The 20,037-nt window shown below is 40.7% G+C and overlaps 1 protein-coding gene and 1 long non-coding RNA gene across 4 annotated transcripts in view; one reads left to right on the top strand and one right to left on the bottom strand.

Annotated features, from left to right (window-relative positions):
* The window catches only part of LOC142102399 (integrator complex subunit 6-like), a 37,319-nt gene extending 33,052 nt beyond the window's left edge, over positions 1-4,267 (bottom strand). For 2 of the 3 annotated variants that reach the window (XR_012679259.1, XM_075187268.1), the window contains exons 1-2: positions 3,886-4,266; positions 3,681-3,758 (exon numbers count right to left, since the gene is read on the bottom strand). Coding sequence is in view for 2 of the 3 variants with exons in the window: in XM_075187268.1 (XP_075043369.1) it covers positions 3,681-3,758; positions 3,886-3,996 (189 nt within the window). In the remaining variant the exon portion in view is untranslated. Of the gene's footprint in view, positions 1-3,680; positions 3,759-3,885 lie in introns of all 3 variants that reach the window. The other variant, XM_075187269.1, reaches the window with a different exon arrangement.
* A 241-nt stretch (positions 4,268-4,508) lies between these two features.
* LOC142102401 (uncharacterized) lies at positions 4,509-6,389 on the top strand. The gene is made up of 2 exons (XR_012679260.1): positions 4,509-4,539; positions 6,074-6,389. It is a non-coding gene; the product is annotated as an uncharacterized LOC142102401 (long non-coding RNA).
* The last annotated feature ends 13,648 nt before the right edge of the window (positions 6,390-20,037 follow it).

Here is a 20,037-nt window from a genome sequence, read left to right as displayed (position 1 = left end):
CCCCAGCATTACATAACCACATCATACGTAGCGCCCTTTTATATTGCACTACACAACTCTGTACGGCATTCATCCTTACTCTGCCCAGTATTCTATAAACCTATACATCTAAAATATTTCAAATGTATAATATAGCACAATAAAAAAAATATAATTTCATATATGAATTAGTGTATGCATGAAAGTACAGCATGTATTTGTTAAATGCAAAAATACATGTTACCATGTTTGAAAATAATAGTTTATAAAGCACTGTATACAGATTTATAGTTAGAAAAGATACACAAAAGGAATAATTACTATTTATTTTTACACCAAATGCAGTAGAACTTGCTGCCCACAGGCAAAATGTTACTGACCGCCAAGCAGCAATAGCCTAAGTGGCATCAGATGGCATCGTAACAATTTAATACATTTGGTCTTTACTGCTAAAATACAACTTACATTTTTGCCTCCTATCAGAGGTGGCTGAGGCTAATGCAGTAGAGCAATTTAAACATGCTTGGGATTGACATAAGGATATCCTTACAAAGAATAAATGATCAAATAGGGTTTGATAGGTTAAAAATCAGGCAGACTATATGGGCCAAGCAGTTCTTATCTGCTGTCAAGTTCTATGTTTTGTATTCTATCCCCATACCATTAAAATACACACATTTATCACTTATGAACGTTTATGGCCCACAATATTACTTTTAAAGCGACACCATGCCATAAAATATGCAAGTCCTTGGAAGCCACAACGCTGGAACCAAAATGACCAAAAGATGAAGACAACAGCAGTATGTTCTACAGCATTCTTTCTACAGATAACTATCCTCACTAGAACCTCAGCTGCCATAAAGGTGACTCTGTATTTTAGATACGGAGGTTGATAGCAGCTTAGTAATTATGTCATATGGGAATTACATGTCCATTCTATTGTTTTCACTACCCACACAGCTAGCATATGGTAAAAGTTAAACTATCCTTATAGAACAATGAGGGGCATGTTCCATTTACTAATTAAGTCAGAGCTGGCATAGGACAATCAGGATGCAATGTGTGTGCCCTTAATAAAAACCGCCAGCGCGGTGTGAGGTTTTACACTAAATGGGGCACTTTGTTAGTTAAAATAAAATTGCATTTTGCTGAATATGTACTTAATACCTTGTATGGGTGCTGAAATAGGAGGTCAAGTTTAAAATAGAGGTGTCACTTTCTCAGTTCTTTATGGAAAAGCAGTCTTGCTGGAGCTGGCAACATCAGCCACGTCTCTCTGTAGGCTGGGAGACACCCGTCCAATATGGTGAACCAGTGTTGCAAGGTAAAATCAGCTCAGCTTTCAGCTCCCCAGATACCTACAGATTTTACATTCTTCATTTTACAAAATGTGGGGTTTGCAAGGTTTGTCTCAGACATGCAGTACCCCTCACTCTGCAGTATTCCCCCTTAATCTATTATTCCTCAAGTTTCCCACCCGTTACCTCACTTCAACACCAAGTCACGTCTCGGCCAAAACCACTCCAATATTCTTCCTCACAGTCCCTTCCATACCACATGACTACATGAACAATGTTCACAAGCCGTGTGAAAAATATATGGCATGACTGGAACAGAAAGAACATTGTTTTAAAGTGTTTAACAATACCACAACGCTAAAAGGTAAACAGCTTGAAAATCACCATGTCACACACACTTTAAAAAAAAAACATTGAAAACTATGAGAAACAATGGTGTCCAATGACTGGCTGTTTATTGGCAATTGATCCATACAGGAAATTTAATTAGTGCAAAGTTTGTTTAAACACGTAAGAGAAATTGGAAACTAAAGCTTCCAAACTATAAAAATAGAAATGTACATATTACTTTGTAAAAAATAATAGTGCACTAAAACTGACAATTGATCAATTAGGGTGCTTATGGGTCAAGTGTATGGAATAAATCAAAAACCCTTAAACAGATTAAGCTAAACAGCAAGAGTCAAGGAATAAAAACATGGCAGATATTTAAATAAAATGTTAGCTCCTTTTATGTTTGCTTTGTTTTAAAATCCCTGGTTCAAAAAAAAAATAAAAAAGTGGCTAACTCACAGGACACAATGCTACACCAAAAATGTATGTTCTCAGGTCGTGTTCCATGTTATCAAGCAGTGGTGTTTGACCTTTTATTTTTCCGCCCGCAGCTGACACGCCAAAAGGGGAGGTATACAATATGGTGTATTGCAAATCTGACAATCAAACCCTAGTAGCTGTTGTGTAATGTCCAGTGACTAGAAATTCAATCATCCTCTGCAAGGAATATGGGCAGCACGGTGGCTTTAGTGGTTAGCACTTCTGCCTCACAGCACTGGGGTCATGAGTTCAATTCCCGACCATGGCTTTATCTGTGTGGAGTTTGTATGTTCTTCCTGTGTTTGCGTGAGTTTCCTCTGGGCGCTTTGTATTATTATTGGCTGCTATCAAAATTGATGTTATGGCAGTGTGTGTGTGTGCGTTAGGGAATTTAGTGTAAGCTCCAATGGGGAATGGACTGATGAGTGTGAGTTCTCTGTTCAGCGCTGCGGAATCAGTGGCGCTATATAAATAAATGGTGATGATGATTATGAAGGCATCAACTAAAATGATGCCCTTGCAACACAAACAAATCAGCATATGCAGTACCCCATCATCATTAGGGAGAAACCAAACAATTTGCAGTTTTGTTTACACAAGAGCCTACTTTTAGAGGCTCCTTTCCAAAACCGGTCTCAGTTTACTTTATTAGACTCCCTGTTCTTCCTGCGCTCCTACTGCCTAAGCGAATTATGAGGACTGGTCGGCAAATGCATCACCCTGACCCTCACAGCAATAGGTCTAAACGTGGCCACTCTAGCAATACTTACATTTCTTTTTATCGGAAAAGTTCAAATAAAAAAATAATGTTGAAGTGTGGAAACTATAAAAGGTTTAGAAACAGTACTACATCCCGACAGCTATAGGGGAGATACCTAGGTCAGAGGAATGCTACCTGTGGCTCTCCAACAATCCTAGAAAACAAGTCAGAATCTGACAGGGTGTGCTTGGACTTGTAGTTCCACAAGAGGAGAGACAAGGGTATTTATATTGCATCTAGAAATAACTGGAATTATTTTGTAGCCTACTAGTGGTTGAGAATGACTCCTCCCTACTGAGGACTAGGACAGTCATCCTGTTACACACAGGGACAGCACCACCTCCCCCGGGACAGTAACAACTTCCACTTTCCGTATTATTGATTATTTTGCCAATCATTGTGCAGCTTCAGCTCCGCCCCCCCTACACAGGAAGGGGCGTTCCGGGACACGCCCTCCACCAATCAGCAGGCTGCTCCGCTGACGTCACCATGCCCCTCCCCTCTAGCACTCTCCACCCCGCCTCCATCTCGGGCGCTTTAGACCCATACAAAAGCAAGATGTCCGCCATCTTCAGTGGCTGCGACCCGGCTACTCCCGCCGAAATATCCCCCCACAACCAACTCCCCCCGCCCGCCCCAGGCCTGTGAGGCTCCCGTTAGACCGCCCCACCCGCCAGCCTCCGCTCTGAGAAGAGTCCCTCGAAGGGCACTTATATTCCGGAGGAGGGCGGCGGTAGAGCGGCCTTACATGCCCCCCCTGCAACAAACCGCCACGGAGCCGGATGGCAGAGGGGGAAGGAGGGGGGGAGCGGCCGATATGCGTTTACCTTGATGCAGTATGGAGGCTCGTCATATGTAACCAGCATGTACCTGTCGCCCCTACTAGCAGGATCCCGGGCACGCAGCTGCGGGGACACAAACACAACAAGGGGGGAGTCAGTATATACACAACAGTCAACAAGCCAATAAACTGCCCACATAAACCCCGCACCCCCCTCCGAGGGGCCACACAGGAGGAAGAAGTCCCGTTACCTTCATAAATATCTCAACCGCGCCTTTGGCAATATCCAAATACGTCGTACCCAAATAAGTCCGCTGGTTCATAGAGGCGGACGTGTCTATGAGGAACAGTAAGATAGGCATTTTCAGCGCATGCTAGGCGGAAACCCGACCGAGCCGCCAGCCTAAGCTGCCCTAATGCTGCCGTTTATTGCCCCTGGGGTCGCTGTTCATCTACAGTTCGTTGTATATATACGGAGTTTGTTGGGTTATATGGGGGGTGGTTCGCCCCCTCTATAGAGAGCAGACGTATCGTTTGGGTCCCCGGCCCCAGGACGGGCCGCCCCCTGTACTGCTCACTTGAGCTCTGAGTCTCTTCACCGTGTTCACTGATAGATAACTTCTCTTCCTAACCCTCATCAGCGTACCATGTGACAGAGCGGCACCCCCATTGGCTGTCAAGCCCCAGCCATCGCTTACTTATTCATGAACGCTTCTTTTCTAAACCTTACCAGGGCACCACGTGATGCCCCACAGCCCCATTGGCCGACGAGCGGTTTTGCATAGATGAATATTGATGAGCTGGGTTGGGGCTCTTGCAGGGGGCCGCCGGGCATTGTGGGAGTTGTAGTCTGTCGCCGCTTTGTCGGTGTGTCCATTTTTGGGCTGTGTTTGAACATTTGCAAAGTGAGCATTATGTGTCGCTGTTTGGGTATGAGTAGTCGTGTCCCTCCTGCAGGAATGCTTTAAAAAAAATGCGCTAGTGGTATGCCTCTAAGGGGGAGAGTACTTTATTTGGGTTATAAACAATGATTTAATGGTTGTACCCTTATCAAAATTTCAAGGACAGTTGAGTGTGCTCTGCTTAGGCCTGATTGCACCGAGGAAAAACACTGCAAATTGCAACTGTGACTTTCACCTACTTAATATACAGTGCATAGCAAACATGCTACTCAACTATGTGTATAAATAGGATAATTAATTATAGCATTCTGCTTTGGCTTAATTTTTTATAAAAGTCTATTGTTATTATAATCTGGCATATGTGAACGTGCACTGCATGCCTCACTGGTAGCTGCAAGCTGTGTGAAATTGTATACTGCACTGTCCTAGCATGTCCTGTCACTATGTACTGCTCCTATACCATATTTAGCCCTGTTTTTTTATCCTCTTCATCCACATTTTGCTGCTCTTGGTAGACATGTCTGTTCTTGCTCTGTCCTATGCCAGGTTTCATGACTTTGTGGTTTGATGTTATGATGTGAGATACACTATACCACTTCATGTCATAGGGTCTTAAATTCTATACATATATTCAACGCTGTACAATTGTATACATCATTGATGCAGAGTTGACTGTAAATTGCACCTCAAATCAAATGCACAATTTGCATTCCTTAAAAAAGCAGCAATTCTGACCATATGGAAATTGACAACTATCTTAAGATACATGCCAGTCAGTGAGACAGCACTTGATTTACACCAGGCATATGTATGTCACATACACTTAGGTCCCACATGTTTTTAACCCTTTATTTTATTTGCAGCAAAAGCATTTGCTGTATATAATAAAATTTCTAAAACCTCTTTTATACAGCACAAAAAAACTTCCTGAGGCAGTGGTTCCCAATCTGTGTGCCGTGACTCCCTGGGGTGCCTCGGCCAGGGCCTTTTTTAAGCAAGGCAGGGGACTTCTTGGTAAATATTTTGGCTTAAGGGTGCCTTAAAAAAATAATGGAGACCCTAAGGGTGCCTCGAACTGAGAAAGTTTGGAATCCACTGCCCTGGGGTATATTTACTAAACTGCGGGTTTGAAACGTGTAGATGTTGCCTATAGCAACCAATCAGATTCTAGTTATCCTTTATTTAGTAGTTTCTACAAAATGATAGCCAGAATATGATTGGTTGCTATAGGCAACATCTCCACTTTTTCAAACCTGCAGTTTAGTAAATATAGTCCCCTGTCTCTTTGTGCGTCAAAAAGATTTGCTTAAGCAGACACAAATGCATTCTATATGCCCAAGCGATGAAGAAATCAGCATATGTGAAGCAATGGAAATAGTATTTTTTATAAGTATGGTTAAAACCACACTAACCCAGTTTTGTGCCTATTTAATTATTTTTTTTACTGAAAGTACTTCTGTGCATTCTGTGAGAATGCTTTCAACAAATAGCAGTTAGCAGCTAATTTAATGCATCGCCATTGTACTTTTCTTTCCAGAGAATTCTTTCCTAAAAATTCCTGTCCTTCATTCCAAACGATCATACTGCAGAAAGATGTACAGTACTATACTTTCTTGTCAGATAGTTATATAAGCAATTATCTCCTGCACAGAGCAAAAGCAGCTGTTCATACACTATTCACCTCTATTTGCATAATTGCGTCTGGACTTTCGCAGAAGTGCGCGGGTTTACCGAGTAAGAAGCGGGAGAACAAACGTTTGCACAGGCAGAGGGGAGGAGCAGACGTTCCTAGCAAAGAAGGAAGCAGGCACCACATTTTGCGGAGCAGTAAAGAAGAAAAGAGATCTCCTTTTGTGGAGCGTGATTATTGAAATTAGATAAAGAGATAGGGTGCATATTGCACTCCTCAAAAGGACTCTAATTTTGCACCAGCTCATAGTTGGTAGTCTTTGGTTCCCTTCCTAAGCGTTTATTGGTACCTGTTTTCCACCACCATACTGCATTTTGACAGAGAAGAACATTTATAACCACACACTAAGCAATGTAATAAAATGTTTCACAGACACCCACAATTCACACATGTAATAAAGACAGGCTCAATTTCCCCTTACACTTATAAAATTGAAGCCATAAATGAGGCATATCTGAGCAGTATTTTAGGTAAAAAAAGTTATTTTATTGATAGGGGAGGACTTTGATATAACATTTACACTATTGCACAGTGCACATCTGAGATGTTTCTGCACATTAGGGGTAGAGTTATCAAACTTTCTGAAAAAGAAAAATGGAGGTGTTGCCCATAGCAACCAGATTCTAGCTATCATTTTCTAGAATGTATTTGATAACTGGTAGCTAGAATCTGATTGGTTGCTATGGACAGCACCTCAACTTTTCCATTTCAAAAGGTTTGATAAATCTACACCTTAGGATTCTAAGTTGCAGGTGTTTCTCCACAGAGTGGAGGGCAGAACATTCTGGGACACTGTGACAAGACCTAGGTATTTTATGGTGTGCAACAACTGCACCCAAATGTGACCGTCACTGTCACCCCCAGAAATGTCTTTCTTCAACGATAAAACAAAAACAACGTCTTCACAATGACTTTTTATCACATAAAATGAGCTTAGAGTCTTTGAAATATTTTTTTAAAAACAAAAGAAAATATTTAAACATGAGGCTCGCAATACATAGAAGGGACAGGTGAAAAACCAGACTGTGGGACTATGATAGCTGGGTTCTGCAGGGCGGGTAGGAAATCACACTTAGGGCATAATCAATGTTGAAATCTAACAATAATTATGGACCAATTTATTATGATGATAAAGCAGAACAATCATACTGGCCACAAAGACTGGGTTGCACAACCACAGGGCGAGACCTTAACTGTTACTTTGATACTACTTCCTGCTGTTCTCAAAGTTAGTTTTTCAGGCTCTCTGTCCTGCAGTCTGACAAAGTAGTGGTTCAACCCAGAAGTCACCATGCTTTTGGCAGGCCCACACTTGGAGACTAACACCACTAAGTTTTCTCCTGAATTGGGTTATTCTTGCTCACTCCACGTTCTACAGCTGGTCCAACAACCCCCAGCGCCACCATGGTTGGGACCTTTGTCCACCTGTCATTCCAAACTGTATTTGTTGGGATCATGTTTCTCAGGACATGGATGTCTATGGCCAGTTTTATCTGAGAATGGTTGGTCTTCCCCGAGCACCTCTTGCTGGGGTTGGCTATGCTGAGTTGAACAGTAAATTCTGACAAATAATGCATGGTATACATTGGGAACAATGGGCAGATAGTATGAGAGAGGAGGATTGACACTGTCAAACCATCCGATAAACCCATTGTCAGGTGCCATCCCTGCACTTCCGCTAGCTGCAGTGGACGGCTGCCTGTTCTCTCTGTGCAGCCATGTCCCGTTGCCTAGCAATGACATGCCTACTCTATTTGCTGGCCAACGCCAAACGGGCTTATGCGCTGTAGCTTCCGCATCCTGCTACTAGACAACTGGATGCTATTAGACTTAATCATCAGTGGTCAACTGTGTTCTGACCGCCGAAACAACTGCTTGCCAATCAGGGCCTATCTGCATCTATTTAAGGAAGGCTCTGACCCCAATAGGGTGCCAGAATATCAGGTCTCCTCATGCTCCAGCACTCCAGGTTTTGTTCCTGTTCTTGACTGATCTCCCTTCTTCTGACTCTGCTATCCATGACCCTGATTTTGGATATTCCTTTGAGCTCTCTCCTGGCATCTGACTCCCGTCTTCCTGACTACTCTCTTGGTACCGTGCATCCTGCATGACTTGACTTTGAACTGTCTGACTTCTCCTGTTCACATGCTACGTCGTTGGTAGCTGGCTTGGAGAGCACGTCTCTTGCAGCAAAAACTAAACCTCCCTGCGGGGTCCCTGGAGAAGACCAAAGGTGCATTAAACTCCGCGCCTCTTTGTTCAGCAGCATCAATACCAACAAGTAGTCATTAGTCAAACCCAGTACGTGACACACATTGATAGAAACTGAACCTTCTCTCTTTACAACATCTGGAAGCCCAAACCTGCTCAATACGGAGAACTACTATTACAAGTATAACCCACATGTCATACAGCATTCACTTGCCCATATGGAGATTAAGAACCTTACTTTAACCTTCTTGTTAGGTGAAATAAAGGCAGCATAAACCTTTATTTTACAGTCGCTGCCCTTCTTTCTCCTCAATAGGGATTTCTTATTTAACACAGGATCTTTTTTTCCTGCATATTTTTATTAACATAAGTGGGAGCTATATACTGCTTCCTAGGCTGAAGGAAAATTAAATATAACCCAAAGACGCAAATGGAACATTGAGCCTAGTATCCCAGCTGCCGTGAACAGTTAGAATATTTGCTGTAATTTTCACAGGACTGTAACGATAATATCTTTAACCCAATCACAACATTGTGAATAGACTGTTTTATTCATTTACAATTATTCAAATTTGTCATTTGACAAGATTTCACATGCCTGTCACTAAAACTAACAAAGTGTGGGTCTGTCACACATCGCTGGTCCCCTGGTATTTCCACTCCGCCTGTCCTCATCCTGATTCTCCCCTTTGTGCATGCTGTTTTGTCAGCAGCAGTCTGCGCCTGTGCAACTGCCTCACCTGTGTTACCTTGGCATATCTGGTCATTGGTCAGTACTCCTTTATAAGGCTCCTCCCCTCACCTTTCAGTGCTGGTTCTTCGAGTCTTCACCTGGCTTGAAGCAGCTCCCTTCTCGTTGTGATCACGCTTGCTACCTTTCCTGCATGCACCGCTGACCTCCGCTGATCTGTTCTACCTCCAATTGGTAATAACTCTGGTTCATTGTCTGCTGTATATCCTGTGTACCACTGATCTCTGCTACCTGTTCCACTCAGTGGTATCGCTGTGATCAACGCCTCTACCTATCCTGCATGCACCACTGACCTCCGCTGATCCGTTCCACCTCCAAGTGGTAATAGCTGTGGTTCATCGTCTGCTGCATATCCTATATTTCGCTGACCTCTGCCTAGCTACCTCTCTGTGGATAGCCCTATTATTATTATTATTATTATCATTTATTTGTTAGGCGCCACAAGGTTTCCGCAGCGCCGCACATAGTACAAACAGTAGACTATACAGGGTATAACAGTACAGAACAATAAACAAAAGTACCAATACATCAGAAACTCCAGGCAGGCAGATGCAATAGACACAGAGCAGAAGAACGGGTAAGGAGACAGGAGGGAAGAGGGCCCTGCTCAAGCGAGCTTACATCCTAAGGGAGGGTTAAACAGACCAGGCACAAGAGGAGCCAGTTGAGGGAATGGGAGAGAGGGGAGAAGGAGTGGAGCAGATGGGGGTTAAGTGGATGGTTGGTAGGCTTTGAGAAAGAGGTGAGTTTTGAGTGCACGTTTGAAGGAGCACAGAGTAGGAGAGAGGCGGATGGAGCGAGGGAGGTCATTCCAGTGAAGGGGGGCTGCACGGAAAAAGTCCTGGATTCTGGAATGGGAAGAGGTGATCAGAGTGGAGGAGAGGCGGCGGTCATTGGCCGAGCACAGGGACCGGGTGGGAGTGTGAATGGAGAGGAGGTTAGAGATATAAGGGGCAGTAGAGTGGGAGAGAGCCTTGTAAGTGGTGGTGAGGAGTTTGAAAAGAATTCTGTAGGGGAAGGGGAGCCAGTGAAGGGCAAGGCAGAGAGGGGAGGCAGAGGAGGAGCGGCGTGAGAGGTAGATGAGTCTTGCGGCCGCATTGAGTATAGAGCGGAGGGGGGAGAGACGGGAGTGGGGGAGGCCGGTGAGGAGGAGGTTGCAGTAATCCAGGCGGGAGATGATGAGTGCGTGTATGATGGTTTTGGTGGCCTCCTGAGAGAGAAAGAGACGGATGCGGGCGATGTTGCGCAGTCATCTTTCTGATGATTGGCTACATAATAATTCTGATGATTGGCTCCAGTTTCTTCTACCACCACCACTTCCTAATTGAGGACAACTCTGCATGAGCAGTAGATGGATATTGAATAAAATAAGGTGCTCAGACCTTTGTCAATAAAATAAAAATTGAAACCTTATATGTACCTTAAAAACACTCTTTTGTGTCATTTTTCCTGACTCCAAGGTGTCCTTATGTATTAGTTGGACTTTGACCTGCCCTGATATGTTTCTGTGCTGAGCCTGGGATTATTTTAGTGTGTGAATCATGGACCTGACTTCTCAGAACCTTTGCTACCAGAGTTGACCTTGGCCTGCTTTTTACTTGGCCTGACATCATTTTACTATCGTAACACCTGTAATGACCTTGAACCTTCGTCTAATCTGCCTAATACTCTGGTATCTATGGTTGTAATTTAATTTATATGTGGCATCTACCCAGGATAGTAAAATGCCCGGACTGGGGATTTCATTTGCACACGTGTTAGAGGATACCCGGAGACGCGTCAATCCACTGGGATATTCAATTTATCAAGATGTATTTTAAGAATTGGTCCATGATTTCTCCATAACCTTGATTTAATATATAGCAATCAGAATAAAACTTACTGCTATTTATTAAAAACTCAATTGGTATGTTTAGAAGTCCTTCAATATGTGAGAATTTTAAGTTTGTGGATGTGCTAATTGAGATAAATAAGCACTTTGGGCTCTATGTATCAAGACGAAAGAGTTGAGCATGTCCACTGTTTCCTCCATGTTTGCCTCCTTTTGGCCGCTTTGTGCAGTCATCCACTGCGGGGTGTATTTAAGGAAGGAGTCAGGGCGCATGTGTGTGTCGAAGTCGTATAATTGGATGATAGAAAGTATATTGATTAATATTGTTTTACCCTGCGATTGCGATCAGTACGCCACATGTCATGGCGCGATCGCACGATAAAACACGCACGCACACACACACTTGCACTTTTACATTCATCTATTTTTATATTTCATATGTATAATGGTTCCATTCCAGTCGTTTATGAGCAGATGGAATTTTGGTTTATAGTTATATATATTATAAGGTTATATGTACACTTTAGTTATATTTAAGGTTCAGGTTACAGGAAATATGTCATGTTTAGTATAATTTTAATCCACTATTTATCCGCAGTTGTCCGGTTCATTTGCCGAAGGGATCGCACATTGCATACTCTAGTTAGCGATGTTAGGGAATAAATGTTTAAAATGATACTGTCTGTTTAATGTAAATAGACTAGTTTAAAATGGATTCTGGGTGGGAAAATCAGAGTCATCATCTGGAGAGCAGACCTCCACCCTTGGAATGTTGACCCACACCCTTGGAGGGGGTTGTTTGAACTGGCCTATGACCTGCATTACACTGGACCCTCCTGAAGCCTGGACCTATAGAAGCAAGCCACATCATCTGTATTGTTTTCTCTGTATCACTTAGTGTATATATACAGCTTCCTGAGATCAGCTTAGACAGTCATCACTGACCACAGTCTTCTGGACTGAAGGACTGTTCTAGCTGGATCCAGCAGAGGGCGCAGCGTATGTATTTGGTATCGGCTGTACTGTATTATAATTGTTTATTGAACTGATAAAACTTTTGCTTTTGCTAAATAAATTGTTTGTGCTTTGGAACCACAAGAAATCGCTTAGACAATGCTTATTGGAAAATGATGAAATTACTTTAATATGTGTAATAAGATTAATCATTACCATACTGCATGTTGTGCTGCTCTCTTCTCCTCACTCCTCTGTACAGTCCAACACCTGAGCTGACCGTGTTTTACTCAAACACAGTCAGCTTTGCATTGTGTTTGAGTAGAACTGCATTATAGGTAACCAATAAATTATATTTATGGCGTTGCTCTGCTACGACTCTCACGTGTGCAGGTGTCTTAAGGGCAGTTGCGAATAGATAAAGGTAGTTGTGAATAGATAAGGGCAGTTGCAAATAGATAAGGGTAGTTGTGAATAGATAAGGGCAGTTACAAATAGATAAGGGCAGTTGCAAATAGATAAGGGTAGTTGTGAATAGATAAGGGCAGTTGCGAATAGATAAGGGCAGTTGTGAATAGATAAGGGCAGTTGTGAATAGAGTTTGAACCATTTTTTTTGTAGCTCTTTAACTTTTCAGATATGCTCCTAAAACACCTCTTCATCCACTGTCTAAAAAGAAAACACTCATAAATGCCTATGAGCATTTTTCTTTAGAGGTACAGTTGTGGAAAGTGAGGGCTGCCTCAGTTATCACACTGCTAAACTTGGAGTGAGTGGAAGAAATACGCCTATGTTATTTTTCAAAAGAAAGAGAACCTCATCAAGATGTAGCTGTAAGGACACATTACACAAGACCCAATGCTGACGGCAGCTCAGAGCTTATCCTCCAACGTGTTTAATGAGCTCTGCAGATACATGTATCAACAGCTAAATAACACATGGAAAAGATGAGCATACGTTTAGCAACAGGAAAAAGCAAATACAAATATGAGTAAGCACTGAGCATAGTTAAGCCAAAAAATACCATTAATGAACGAAGAAGAAAACACATAATTATAAAAGCAAGTACAATGGTTTGCTAATTAGATGTTATGGCTTGGAATAAGCAGTAGATTGTTACTATGGTGTTGAGAACCGTTTTACTCAAACAGCTATCCATCAAATAGTCATCTTTCTGTTTATCTCACATTCCAAGCGATGCAAATCAAAATAAATCTGAAATCACCATGTAAAACAAGTACTTTACTCCTGTTTAAACGGTGTATCCAAAAGCTATTTTTATAATTACATTTTAATTGTTAACTCCACCTAGTAGTAAAATTGTCAGATCCCAATCCAAGGGCCCCCACATTTTAGGAAACACCTCTAACCTTAATATAAACTACACTGTGTGTCATTATTAGAAGTAAGCAGTTTGGATAAGTTGCAGAGAGTCCATTCAGCTTCTCTTCAACCCTCTACCATTCTGCAGTTTGTATTGAGAACTCTCTAGGATTTTGTGTCTGAAGAATCACTGGAACCATGTATTACAACTGCTCTGATTTAGATGGAACACTCCTGTTTCAGGAAGGACAGCCCCAACTTAGAGGGTATGTCCCCGCACATAATGGTGAGTGGGAGCCACACACAAGTGCTGCACGAAAAAACATTTTGTTTTTCTACCATCTCTGAGGCATCACTAATTATTAAACATTACAGCATTACGACACGGACAAGGCAACAGAACCGGAACGGGAGGATGTTTGCTATAATATTTACAGACAAACTTGTTAGACGGGACCGAAGCAACTTTCAGAGATGTCTTGCTAATGTCAAGCAATGGACTTTTAATGTTAATATTCACTTAAAATGGAATGGGTAAAAAAGAGACTGAATTTGATGATGGAAAAAAATTGTGGTCCATCTAAGTTGTTTGCCTGTCATATTGCCATTTTTTGTTTATGAGTTCTTTAACTACATTTCATCACTGTATCTACAGGAAAACTTACATTTCCTCCTTCCAATATAAAATGGTAACATTTATACTGGATGCTTCCTCTGTGAGTTCTCTCAGTAGAAGGGGAAGGGGTAAGAATACGACTAAGTTATATAAAAGAGATGTTAAAATATCCCGAAACTCCTGTAAATAATATATTTTATAAATAGTGAGCTCTGATGTCATCACTTATAATTGGTGAGTTCCGCTGTCATCACATCTGTATTCAGTTGGAAAAGGTGTGTATTATAAAGTACAATGTACCCATCACTTTAAATTATTATGGATATTAGAAGTCACTTCAGAGATCTGTGACATACATGAAGGCACACAAAATGTTTTTTTATGTATGGTCACATAATGCCTTTGTGATATATAATATTATAATACTGATATCCTTATAATTGGCAGTACATGGAAGTTATTCCATATATATATATATATATATATATATATATATATATATATATATATATATATATATGTCTTATTTATATAGCTCATGTTGGAAGGTAAGTAAATATATTTTATTACCATGTGGTGATGAAACGGATCCTATGTGAAAATTATATCCTACAACAGATGATATAGATCAAATAACCGATAAAAGGAGCATCTATATAGTATTCAGGTTGTTGGGATTAAGTTAATAACATTCAAACTTAACTTATATTGAGCATTGTCTACACAATGTCCTTGGTTTTCAAATCAATGCAAAAGTACTAAAAAGATTAGAAATGTCCTACCAGACATTTTCCAGTGTGGTGTATAACCGTTTTTCTCTGAGACATTGTAAGTCCTGCAAAAAAATTATGGCAGTGTAACTTTAAGGAGAGCAGAAATCAAATTAACATCCAGATGGTTCAACCAAACAGATCTCGGCAAATGTCAATGACAAAGATGTGAAAGTTGCCTATCTAGCTGTCATCCGCGGATGCTGTCATATTTCTGACAATGGAAATGTCGGCACTTTTCCCGTCGACATGAAAATGACGGCAGGCTTAATGCCGACTCTTCCATTCTGATGACAGCTTCAAACTGTTGAGAATTTCCATTGTTGACATTTCGTACTCAACCCGTTCTCAACCCGCCATATCATCTGTATGGTTTTTGCTCTGACCACCGGAGCTCCCGGCAGTCAAGGATATAAATAGAGTACATTCTCTCTTTAAGTAATTGCCACATCCATCTAAATCAGCAATATATTAGTATGTGTAGTGTAGACAAAATAGTATCTTTGCACACTTAGCATAGAACATCGTTTTTCATTGCATTGTTATCCTGAAAGCTATTTTGACTGTAGCATGACAAAACATTTTACATTCCCTTAAACTTGTGTAGTTTTTTTATCATTTATAATTCCTATATCCTGTCTGTGTTATGTTTCTGCTGCAGCAGATTAATTATACCTGCTTGGAAATGCCCAAGCTTGTTGTTAAATGAGAGGATGTATATCAAGTCTTGACTGACGGATTATCTTCTGATAAGGCTACTTGGAAACATACAAATGTTGTGTATTCACTTAAGATCCCAGTAATAATAATTTGTTTGCTTCTTTTAAAAACATACTTTTCCAGGGGTGAAACTAGACATAACTGGCCCCAATAGTGAAGGGTTGACGGGATCACTGCCAAGCCCCTTCCTCGCACCTCCTCCAGTGTAAACCTACATCACAGTTATCGAAGGTGTGAAAATATTCTATTAGCCCATACTAGCTGCTAACCAATCTGATTGCCGCTAACTCCTGTGTACACATTGTTTTCAGACTGTGGAAGCTCTTAAGTGTACATGATTTCCTCTGCAGCCATGTTCATATATGCTATTTGGCCAGTAGAGGATTTCAATGTTATAGCTACGCCCCTTGCACTTGTGAAAACTATATCAAAAAGGGAACATGCAAAAATATATTTATATAACAACTTGTACATTTGTTATTCCTTGACCATAACTGCTACAAACAGCAGTTAAGCAAACAATTTGAAGTATTAACAATTGTTCTTGTCTTTTCAGATAAAACCTTCTACACCTGTATGTATGTACTACAAACTCCAAACACTACATCAATCTACCAAATGCCCCATAGAATTGCTTTATTGTCTTATTAGACATTTGCTTCAAATGGAAGGAGAAGAGACAAGAAGAACCAGCAAGGACCACACATGGCTGTCCATCAATATCATCATTTATTTCTATAGCGCCACTAATTACGCAGCGCTGTACAGAGAACTCACTCACATCAGTCCCTGCCCCATTGGCGCTTACAGTCTAAGTTCCCTAACATACTCACACTGAGAAACAGAGAGAGACTAGGGTCAATTTAATAGCAGCCAATTAACCTACCAGCATGTTTTTGGAGTGTGGGAGGAAACCTGCGCAAACACGGGCAGAACATACAAACTCCACACAGATAAGGCCATGGTCAGGAATCGAACTCATGACCCTAGTGATGTGAGGCAGAAGTGCTAACCAATAAGCCAACTTGCTGCCCGTAAGCAAATGTATTTTTACTGATTGGCCTTTATCCAAAGAGAAAACAAAAAAAAGGCATTTTCACATTTACTTTTCTGCCCACAACACAAATCTGCAAGGAACATTTTGGGGGGTAAAGATCCTGTAATAGAACATAGTATTTGTTTCAGCTTGTGTCCACATCCTATTGTCCATTGTCTCATGATCTTTTCCATTGTTTAATATTGTGTTGAGTGCCAGACACTTCATGAGACGCCAAACTGACCTACACAGACTTTGTAACTGGATTCACCTGGACTCAGTTCATTCATTCATGCAAAATGCTTGATTTATATCAATTAATTAACCAAGCCAATGTTAATTCAGTCAGAAGGTCAGCGCTAAATTTAGGAACAGACAAATATCTCCCGGATAAGATGGCTGAGGTTAACGTCTCTGCACTTGATGTTATTGGCATGCCTTACTTTAAGCATAATGTTTGAATACTGACTTTGGAGAATGCACACTGTTCTTTCACACTGCACTTTTCCCCAAACACGACTGTAATGTTTGTATATGATACTTGCTGTGATATGTTTTCCCTAGTTAACTCCTTTTGTCCAGAAATATATGCCGTTCTAAACCTTTAGCAGAAGAGAGTCTCTAATAGGCAGATGTATCGCCATTGGTGTTAGCAATCAATTAGCACAAATGCAAAATAAAAAAGGGCTGTTTCATCTAAAAGCATAACTATAACATATGACAAAATTATTTATATAGGCATGACATCCTTTATCCGGAACATATGAGACTTTCCAGATAGGGGTTTTTCCTTAATTTGGAGCCACATGCCTATGTTAAATGACATTTTAGATATTACCTGAATGTATGTGCTGCCACAGAGCACTGGAATACTGGGCCTGATTCATTAAGGATCTTAACTTAAGAAACTTCTTATTTCAGTCTGCTGGACAAAACCATGTCACAATGCAAGGGGTGCAAATTAGCATTCTGTTTTGCACATAAGTTAAATACTTACTGTTTTTTCATGTAGCACACAAATACTTGATAGCTTATTTGTACACTGACATTTAAAGTTGATATTTGTGTGCTGCATGAAAAAACAGTCAGTATTTAACTTATGTGCAAAACAGAATACTAATTTGCACCCCTTGCATTGTAACATGGTTTTGTCCAGGAGACTGAAATAAGAAGTTTCTCAAGTTAAGATCCTTAATGAATCAGGCCCCCTATTATTATTAAATGATTAATCAATGCTCTTTATGTAGAATGCAGATGAAACTCACTGTGGCCATGTCGGTATATATCATATTTGAATGGAAATTTGGTCTACTGAACCCTGTATAATGGGTCTCTGATAATAGATTCTGTACCTGTACGCAAAAATAAAATAATTTAGAACATTTTATGCATTCAAGGACAAAAGGAAGTTTTCCATTTATATAAATTCACTTAATTCAAAAGTCCTTATCTATGAGGTCTATTCACATACTTCTATGCCTATTGTTACAAACATTTTTGTACTTTCAGAAGTTCAAAAGTACGTATGAATCATTTTATTCATTGCTCTTTTTTATACATATCTTTGTATGTGAGCAAGACAAAATAAAAAAATATGCTAATTTACAAATTTTTAAATGCACTTCTCCGATGAAGTTCAATATGCCAATGCTAAATGGGTCTCATTAATGTTGCCAAAAATGACCCCTTCTGAACCCAGTGCCAGTCATGGGTTTTTTTTTTTTTTTATAATTTTGTTTTAATCAGTGTAGAGTGGGGGATGATATTATTACAGTTGGTAATTTTGTGTATTATGTGTGTTATAACATTACTTGGAATGCGTCTGGAAATGCACTTTTCTGCCAAAGTGCAACAGGCAAGCCTAAAATGGGTTGAATTAAAATGACAAGACCCGGTCTCTAGTTCTACGCTGGTGCAAAATTAAAGTTGTTTTATGTAGTTTTTTGGGCAGCATGGTGACTTAGTGTTTAGCACTTCTGCCTCACAGCACTGGGGCTATGAGTTCAATTCCCGACCATGGTCTTATCTGGGAGGAGTTTGTGTGTTCTCCCCGTGTTTGCGTAGGTTTACTCCAGGTGGTGCTCCGGTTTCCTCCCACACTCCAAAAACATACTGGTAGGTTAATTGGCTGCTATCAAATTGACCCTAGTCTCTCTCTCTCTATCTCTCTATGAGTATGTGTATGTTAGGGAATTTAGATTGTAAGCTCCAATGGAGCAGGGACTGATGTGAATGAGTTCTCTGTACAGCGCTGCGGAATTAGTGGCGCTATATAAATAGCTGCTGATGATGGAGTGGGAGTCGTGCAATCGTAAGCATTCAATAATGCATTTAGGCTTTGTCCAGAATCGTTGCTTCTACTCAGTGCCGGTGCTACATTACCTAGGGCAGCATTGTTTAAAGGAAGCCTATAACACTGAATGAGTGACATGGTGTCAGTCATCCAGCCAGGCAGCTTCTTACATGTGAAACTGTTGGCTGATACTCCATAATGTCAGTGATATGCTGGGAGTGTGTTGCTTGGCTATGTTGCAGCCACGAGTCACACCATAAGTCTAAGAAACAGGCGAGAGGTGAAAAGTGTTGGGGCACAGTAGAGGCAGAGCGCCCGAGGGAAGGGGGGGTCAACATCTAGTTTTACAAAAGCTATAGTCGTTGTTTTACTCTCTCCTTGCGGATAATGGGCAATCCTCCTCATATTCCAGTCTGTATTGGATTTTTGTAAAGAAAAATGGTTTATAAGTGTTCCTCAGTACTAATATTTTGTTGATAAATCTTAAGTGGGTTTGGTATTTTTTTTCTTATGAATTGTTGGTGCTAATAATGCTTGAAAAAGGATCCACATTAATATCCACAACAAGGTTTTGCCCAAGCTTTGTAAGCAGCAGTTTGTCTGAGTAAAGCTGCTCAGATTACAACACCTGACCTGCCACCTGTGACATTACACACATCTTCTGTTTGCTTCCAACATCAGCTTCAACCAATAACTTTAGGCTGTTTGCTAACTATGGCTTTACCGACATCAGTATGAAAAGGCACTTTCACATAAGCAGCCTCATTCACATAAGGGGCTGGAAGGAGGATAAGGAATCACGAACATAACACAATGCTATATGTTTCCTGGAATTAAAAACTATCGACAAGTTACAAAGAACTTTAGTTAGTGAATTTACATACAGCTCTAAAATACTACTATTTTGTTTTGTCATCATGACTATTAGAACAGCTCTATTTACTCGAAAAATCATTTGCTTGTTCACTAAACATTATCATAAGTATATATAAACAGAGAAGAGAAAAGATCATCTCCTTGGCATCATAAAATCTCTTTATTCATCTTAAAATAGAAAAATCGAACACCAACCAGATTAAGTTTAGAAAGCACTTATTACTTAAATCTCAAACCCTGTTTGTATATGCCTTGCACACTGACTGGAGGGGATCACGTCTGTGCAGAGAAGACTTTCACTTGATTGAAATGCATGCCAAAGCTACACCACCAGCGCATTTCGTGATCAAGGCCTTCAGGAAGGCTGACCTGACAAGCATGGCATCAAGTATACATAGGAGAAAATCCTTTCCTGTGCCAATGAGCACAA

Source organism: Mixophyes fleayi, chromosome 9 (genome assembly GCF_038048845.1).
Source record: "Mixophyes fleayi isolate aMixFle1 chromosome 9, aMixFle1.hap1, whole genome shotgun sequence".
Taxonomy (NCBI): domain Eukaryota; kingdom Metazoa; phylum Chordata; class Amphibia; order Anura; family Limnodynastidae; genus Mixophyes; species Mixophyes fleayi.
Note: the sequence above shows the minus strand (reverse complement) of the source record. Positions and strands in the feature narration are given on the sequence as shown.